The 8,550-nt window shown below is 39.0% G+C and overlaps 1 protein-coding gene across 1 annotated transcript in view; it reads left to right on the top strand.

Annotated features, from left to right (window-relative positions):
- cubn (cubilin (intrinsic factor-cobalamin receptor)) overlaps positions 1–8,550 on the top strand; it is an 84,106-nt gene that overhangs the window by 47,862 nt on the left and 27,694 nt on the right. The window contains 5 exon segments of the mRNA XM_035656309.1: positions 990–1,158; positions 2,113–2,287; positions 3,497–3,675; positions 3,923–4,132; positions 5,056–5,196. Of these exon segments, the coding sequence (XP_035512202.1) occupies positions 990–1,158; positions 2,113–2,287; positions 3,497–3,675; positions 3,923–4,132; positions 5,056–5,196 (874 nt within the window).

Below are 8,550 nucleotides of genomic sequence, written 5' to 3'. Positions count from 1 at the left end.
AATAAAAGCCCCCAAAAATACTTTGAAAAAAAAAAAAACACCTGAGATAGACCATCCATTCCTGTCTTTCTGTATGTTTTGGGGAGAGAACACAGATAATTGAAAGGAATAAAGGGAGACATCTATGTCAGTGGTTCCCAACCTGGGGGATGGGACCCCCACTTGTCACCCACTTGATTTCTCTGTAGGAAAACTTTACATAGTGGGTCCTGCAGTAAAAAAGTATGCTGTTATAACAACCAAACAGTTGTTTAACCCTATAGAACAAGCATCAGGGGGACGAAAACACTGAATTTGTCAAAAAAGAAGTCTAATAAGTATTTGTGACTGTTAAACAAATAAATAAATTGAATACTACAAACAGAGCATTTCGTAAAATTTTCCTGAAAATATTTGGAAAACTGATCCCTAAAGTAATCTGCTCAAAATTCACCCAAATTGTTCATTTACACAAACTTCCTGCAGTTCTTGTGTTTGTATTTTATCAGTTGTTCTCTACTGTTATTATTATGCATTGAATATAATATGAAATATCTATAAAATATGTAATTAAGTAAGGGGTTGTTAGTTTAGTCAATGATAGAAAAATTGGCCCTTAAGGAAAACTTGTAGTGGTTCCCTGATATCTCGTCCCATCTAGTTTAAACTTTTTTTCCAACATATGAGCCTAGTTACCTCAACTTAATATGTGAATCACCCAGGGAGATTGAAATGTCTGGGAGCTCCGTAGAGTGAATAAAGCATCAAATCTCAAAATCTGATTGTTTGCTCCTCCTAATAAAAAAAACCAAACATTCATGTATCTTGGCATTTCAAACAGTGGATTATAAAACTTGTTCTAGACCGAGGAGTAAGTGTAAAAAAAAAACGCCTCATGAAAAAAATCTTTCTTGTCTTCCTCTCTGTCTGAGGTTTTGCACTATTAATGACAAAGTTAATTGTTTATTTTATTATTCCCAGTCATTCTTCATTCACTGTTGTCTCCACAGCTCAGGAATGGTCCAGATGGTTCATCTCCACCACTGGGGGAGCGTGTCTGTGGTTCAAGTCCCCCGTCCCTCCTCCAAACTACTGACAACCACCTTTTTATTCACTTTGTGTCTGATGCCACTAATGAGGGCAGCGGGTTTAAGCTGACCTTTGAAGCCCACAGTCAGGGTACAACCACCACTATTTTGTCTATCACAGTAGAATTCATCACAATATCATATTGGCTGGTGTTTGTACAAGCAGGAATGTTCATGCAGTGGAGTTGTATGAGATACTTTTCCATAGTCAGTATATTACCTAAAGTAGATAACAAAAGTTTGATGGCACTGTGAAGTAGCGTGGGATCATGGGAGTTGCCATTGCTGCCATTGCAGTCAACTTCTACCATTAGGATACCTTCAGTGTTTATTGTGTAACTGGGAGAATAAAGCAGTTTAACCTTAAAAATCTGTGTTTCTCCAACCCTAGTGCACAAAGGAAGTCCGAGACAAACTGCTGCTAAGGTTAGCTCAGCTTGTTTCGCTGATAACTTAAGATCTAGAAATACTTCATCTGGTGAAAATATATACTTAAACATTTTTAAAGATTTAAAGGTTCTGCTGGTAGATAACCACAACACTGACACATGCACAAAAGAGATATGAAGCCATTGACAGGCGACTGGTAAAATGCATCGTTAACGGAATAAAATCACAGATTTCTCTGGGTTTGAACATTGTTAGAAACATAGTTAAAATACACAACTCAACAACATATATAACATAGGTCTAGTGTTTATAGATGTTTTAATGCGGAAATGTCACATATTATAACACAAAACATAATACATCCATAAATTGGGCATGTGACATGGGAAATAGAAAAACACCTTAGAACAGAGAGAGAGCTGAACGTGGAGACAATTTTTTATTTTTTATTTTACCTAACCCAGATAAGTAGATTGACAACTAATTCTCATTTACAATTACAACATGGTGGAGAGGAAACTCATGGCAGCTTCCATTGGGGCACAGATGTCTGGTCGTGATAGGGATAGGGAGGATATGGACTTGATGCATAAGTAATCCTAGTCAGTACTGCAAAGTGGTCCGATATAAAGTTATTCTTTCTCTGTTTTCGCAGCATGTGGAGGCTTCATTGAGCTGAATGATAACGATCCTCCAGGATATATCACTTCTCCGAATTATCCTCAGAACTACCCCCAGAACATTGACTGTATCTGGGTCATTACTGTACCCAATGGAGAAGCTGTCCAAATTGACTTTGAAGATGAATTCTACATTGAGCCCACTGCCAGGTAAAGCTGCTACTTTTGTCTTCTGGTTGTTGTTCTACATTTGTACCTGTTTACCTGTTTATGACTGCATAGATTTATTTATATATTTTAGTGAGTGTACAGTATTTGGAAACTGAACATACACTTTTTATTTAAAAAAAATCCAACTTGTTCTGACTCCCAACTCATCAAATATGGTATGGAACTCTTAAAAAAATATGAACCTGTAGATGCCCCTCTAGCAAAATTTCTGGATGTGCAGGGCTCTTCAGTTAAGTTAGTAATAACAAATATGCAACGTTCGGTTAGACTTCTAAAATAAATCTTGCATGGTTAACATAAAACAGTTGAACTTTGGTTAATTCTCAGCACAAAAAACATTTGGTTAGGTTGAGGAAAATTTTGCCAAATTACATTACATACGTGAAGTTACACTACTACCTGACTTAAGTATTTTATGTAAATTAACTTACATACCTTACTTAAAGCTGGAGTATGGGACTTTTACAAATAAACATCCATTTCATTTAAGCCCTTCCCAAATGCTGATTAAGCCCATCACTGCCAGTACTTTGTACTTCAAAGTATACAGAGTATAAGTCTGTGGCAACATTCCTATGCTGGAGCATCAGTATTGATGGGTTTTACATCAACCAGCAATGTTTGCCAGAGCTGAAGAGGGGAGGCTACAGCAACTGCGTCCATAGCTTAGTGGAGCGATTGATCCCACACACACACACACATCCACTTGTTAGCAGGGAATATTTATGCTGGTATTTTAAAATGAAAAGGGTGTATCTACTCACCAGTGGAAGAGGCCCACCTTTTCCTGAGAGATTAGAGTTTAAACCACAGATCACCCGTTCTATCGGATTAACCTCCAACAATTTATTTTAGAGGGGGACCTGCAGTTGCATAGTTTGAAGCGTAGGGCCATTATCCACTCGCCATATTTGACGAGTTGGGAGTGGGAGCGAGCTGTAAATTAATGTGAAAACACTATGACTGATATATATGAGAATTTGGAGATGTAAAATGGGGTCATCAACACTGTTTCAGCCTTGTCCTTAAACTTGATAGCCGGCAGTCCTTAAACCCTTTCATTAGAGAAATCTTTAAATGAGAAGTTTAAAAACAATGGCCATGTTTATTTAAAAAATGTAAGCAATGCTTTTGGGATTATGACCAAGACAAGACATGTTTTAAATTATTCATTCATGTATTTCTCAGCTGTATGTATGATTACTTGGAGGTGCGTGATGGTTCAACTTCCGACACTGACTTAATTTCCCGGCTCTGTGGCAATACCCTACCATCTACCCAACATTCAACAGGCTCCTCCATGCTGCTCAGGTTTCGTACTGATACCAGTGTCACGCACAAAGGCTTCAAGGCAAAGTTCTCAATAGGTAGGCAATTTATTACATCATTAGTAGGCACAGTCATTAAACACCATCTGAAGATGGTTTTCCAAATCCACGGATCTAAACTTTTTAAATTCTACATAGAAGGTTTGACTACAGGTTTTAGGTTGTTTTGCTGTAAAACAAAATGGGAAACTAATCAGATGTGGTAAAAATTACTTTTGGTATCCACATCAGGATTGTAAAACAATAAACGTTCAAACACTGATTTTGTAACTCAATTTCCGTACAGCAACATGTGGAGGTACCTACATAGGTCAGAGGGGTACAATCCACAGCCCTGGGTTCCCAGAATCCAACTATCCTGACAGCTCTAGCTGTGAGTGGTACCTGGAGGGGCCCACTGGCCACTACCTCACTATCAACTACAGGAACATCAGCCTGCAGACTGCTCCAGGATGTTCTGCTGACTATGTGGAGATCAGAGAGTACAATGCCTCAGGTGAGCAAGCCAGGGGATCAATTCTACTACTCTTGTTGTGTCTTTAGAACCACCACCAGAGTATGTAATAAACTAAATTATTAAACATTTTAAAATTTCAACATGATTACATTACATTGTTGCTTCACATCTGCAACAAACAAGTTGCAAATGCTTCAATGTGAGCAAAATGTGCTTATCCCAAGACACAAGAAAAAAATGGGTGAAGCAAACCACATTACTTGACTGGCATGAGAAGACAACAAGTCCAGTTCAGACCACAGATTCATGATGAGACGAAGTGAAACTTGCAACTACTTGGAATGAGCCAGTCTGCTACATTCTAAAATTCCGTCAGTTTACAGAAACGGCTCTTTGTATTTACGTTCTGACTGCCAACTTTTCAGGCTTTGTAGCTGGATAATTACAATAATTTGTCGTGTCTTAAAATATAAATGAGTGATAGAGTTATTTGGTACAGTTTCATTTCTAGTATTGATGAATCAGCAAAAACAATACAAAATGGTCAAAATCTGGAGCTGTCAGGGTGCTCTTTATTTGAGTATATCTTAAGGCTTATGTAATATAGACACGACTGTTCCTCAAACAAACTGATTGGTGATCCTCGATTTCATCAATCCAAAACTTTCAACCACCTGACAGTTTGTAAATTACTTCACCAGCTAAATTTAGAACGAGCTGATATTGGCTATTTAAAACAGATGACATGCCTTGAATTTCTAAAACCAGCCACTTGAGACAAGCTAAGTCACAGGCAACACCATCAGCCAGCTTGAGTAAAGCTGAGACGGGCCAGTTCAAACTGCTGAAACTTTTTCCTACTATGTTCTAAAACAGATTTGCCTCATCTTAAATCTCTGGTCTGAACTGGGCTTTAGATGCAAATCACTGACTAAAACTAAAAATACATTTCCTGTGTTTAGGTCGCCTACTGGGCCGACACTGCGGCAGTACACTCCCTGCTTCAATGGACACGTCTGACAGTTTTGCCTATGTCAGGTTTGTCAGTGACACTAACGGAAATGCAGCTGGCTTCAGTCTGTCATTTGAAGCCAGTGTTGAAGGTATGAACATTTTTTAAAAGATTATTGAAAAGGATAGTTTGTTGCAGGATCACAAGCTACATTCCCATTTTACCAAGTTACCACTTTACCACAACTTTTTCTACTGGGATTTACATGCATCTAGATCGGTATGTAATTAAATCATCCAGATCACACCTATAGGTGCTCATCTAAGCTGCAGATGAGCCCTGCGTCTCCAAATCAGAATCAGGTTCATTGTCAAGTAAGTTTTCACATACTAGGAATTTGCCTTGGTACATTGGTGCATAAGAATCACAATGAAACGTAGAAAAATATATATATATAAAAAAAAATAGAGACAATAAAAAGGAGCCTCTATATACAAATATAAAGAGTGAGAGAATATGTACAAAATGGCCAGATATACTTAAATACTACTAAATAGACTTAAATAACAGGCGCTACGACCTGAACGATTTTCATGCTAACATTCTATAGATATTCCCTTAAACTACTTATATAAATGATCATGTAATGGTTGATTTTAAGGTGTTAAAGTAAAGACGAACTTCTTACCTTTCTAACCGTGTATCGTTTTAACCATAAAAAGGATGCTAACGCCGGTGATTTAGCCGTGAGTTGCCGGTGTCGCGAGTCGAACGGCCGCGTCCGCCCGCTGTAAACATTGAACACTGCTGGTGTTATGGGGGTATTAAGTTGTTCCTGAGACTGACAAACTAACATCAACTCATCTGGGACCGTACTTTCCTTCTTCAAAATAAGATACAATGCTTCAACAACTCTAATTTATGCAGCAAAGTTATACGGATAGCTATAGCTACTGCTATACCTATACCTTCTCATATCAGTTACTTGTAAAATACAAGCTGATGCATTTAATTTAGCAATTATAGACACATATGCTGTATGCACATATAACAATTACCTGTAATACACTCAGTGCAGAGTTAGTACAGTATATAGTATAATATAACAAATAAATGCATAAAATTATATTATTTAATCAAAAAACAAATCACTGGAGAAATTGAAAAATGATTTTGACAGGGGTTGTGGCAGGTGGTTGGGGTCTTATGACCCTTGGCTCATTACCGACAGATCTCCTGTAATTCCAGAGAAATCTGCCTTCAAGGGTCCAAAGAAACTCATATCCAGAGGCTGCAGGCAGATGTGAGCAAGTGGTGTTGGCGGTTGGAAGGCACAGCGGAGAATGACCCCCCTCCTCTCGTGCCCACCCGGACCAGCTCCTGGATCCAGGTGGGGATTGTGTGGCTCCATACAAAAAAACAAGCAGCACGGGCCGCTCCTGCGCGGCGAACTTCAGGAAATGCCCGGACCAAACCACTTCCGAACAGCTCACTGTCCATGCTACCCTTGCCGGTGACTTCCCGTTAGAGGGCCGTCAGAGACCCCTCCTTATTATAGGTGGCCCCCTGAGATATCCCCCTTATATATGATTGAAAGAGAGTTTAAATTTTTTCCTCCCCGCCCCCTGTTTTTTTTGGGGTTGCAGACCAGGGGATTTGGGGGAGATGGTGGTCCCTTGGTCCCCCTGGGGCCCTTGCCTTATATAGCATGGTTTAGGTCCCCCGGGGAGGCCACCCGGGATGAAAATAATGGTCGATCCAATTTTTATGCATAAAAGGCCAAAATCTTTTAAAATTTACCCTTGCTTGCATTCCATGACTAAGTTACGTAGGAAAAGTGGAAGCAAAGTTGAAATACACCCACGGCCAATTAAAATAATTTTGACGAGAAGCCCCAAGTTGAAAAAAAAACGAGACCTTCTATTAAGGGCTTTATTTTGCGATTTAAGCTGGTGGTGTTGCGTTAGGTTTTGTGGAGTGTGAGATTTGATTTTTGAGATAGCACAGACTAGGGAGTATTGCACACTCTCTTTGTTGTTTTTTTTTGTGACCTCTCTCCTCCCACCACAACCAGTGGCAATAAATTAAAACTTTAGTTTCAGTTTGGAAAAGCAGGAAACAGTGAAGACAAGAAACAGCTGAACAAAGAAACTATGTGCGTGTGTGGCGTGTCGCTGGAAAAAGGAATTAAGAGGAATAATAAGAGAAATAATCTATGGACAATAACTGTGTGCAAAGCAAAGAAAGCGAACTATGTTATTTTGAATGCGATCAACAAGAATGTAAAGCGAAGCTATATGAGTCCGTGGTGACCGGAGGAAAAACATGGGTGTGTGGTGCGTGTGACGCTAGACGCCTTCGCAGTGTGATTCGCTCTGCGTGTGTCTATCTCAGCCGAGCGCCAACGGGGAGAGCTGAATGATAATTACAGGGGCTCTGGTCCAGTGAATTTAATTGTAATATCTATGACCAGAGTCCTGCCTCTCCTCCCCCTGCCCTAAATAACTATCAGACGCCAAAGAATGAAAACATCTAAAGATGATAATGTCTTCGGTTCTCCTGGCAAACTTTAGACTTTTTTCCGTAGATTCTTGCGAGCCCAAAGACCAACAAAGAGGTGCAAAAAAAAAAAAGAAAAACCTATTATTTTTTCAAATTTTTTACAATTTAAAAAAGTCTAACCGGACAATGTGCATGCCAAAGAGACTTAAACTTTCAAACCATGCCCCACCTAAAAAACTTTAATGTTTTCTATACTTGATTTTTCACCAACTCGACACCAACATTCCTCCTCCTCGCGCCACTTGCGGCAACCCGAAAGGGCCCACTGACGTATATTGGATCGAATTGAACACGAAAAAAAGCACAGTGTAATTCCCAAAACTATTCATTAAGTAAAAAGCATTTGTGTTCCATTCCAGGGATGGACCTGTTAGTTAAAGGCCTGTGAGATGTGTATGCGGCGAAAAAAAGACAAGACAAATACACTAAAGCTATTGGCGTGACAAAAGAACAGAACTTAAAAAAAAGTTTAACCTCTGTTGAGAGATTTAAAAGTAATTATTAAAAATCCGGTTGAACCTCTGATGTGATTAAAAAGTTGCACATAGCAAAATAACGATATGTGATCATTTTTTTGTGACAAACTGGGAGAATAAATAAATTTCAAAAAAAAAGAGGAAAAACAGTAGGTATTTAATGTTTGTTGTTGTAAGATAATCCAAGCCCAAGAAAGAAGAAAAAGTCATCAATGTTATTTAATTGCTGTGTATATACTTCATACTGCCCCAGTGTTTCATATATACCTTCAGTAGACATTCCTGAGTACAATAATATGTCCCCAGGAGATTTGATGTAGGTCTGGTTGGTCATTCCAGAAGGGCAAAAGAACATCCTTTTTCAAGTAATCTAACACAAAGGAGCAGTTCTTTTAAGGGCACAATGCTATGCAGATCGTGATGTCTCTGCAGACCACTTGGACTTATGGTGGAAAAGGAAGAGGAAC

Source organism: Morone saxatilis, unplaced genomic scaffold (assembly GCF_004916995.1).
Source record: "Morone saxatilis isolate NCDOM2014 unplaced genomic scaffold, NCSU_SB_2.0 Contig0, whole genome shotgun sequence".
Taxonomy (NCBI): Eukaryota; Metazoa; Chordata; class Actinopteri; family Moronidae; genus Morone; species Morone saxatilis.
This window is presented reverse-complemented; position numbering and strand designations above follow the sequence as displayed.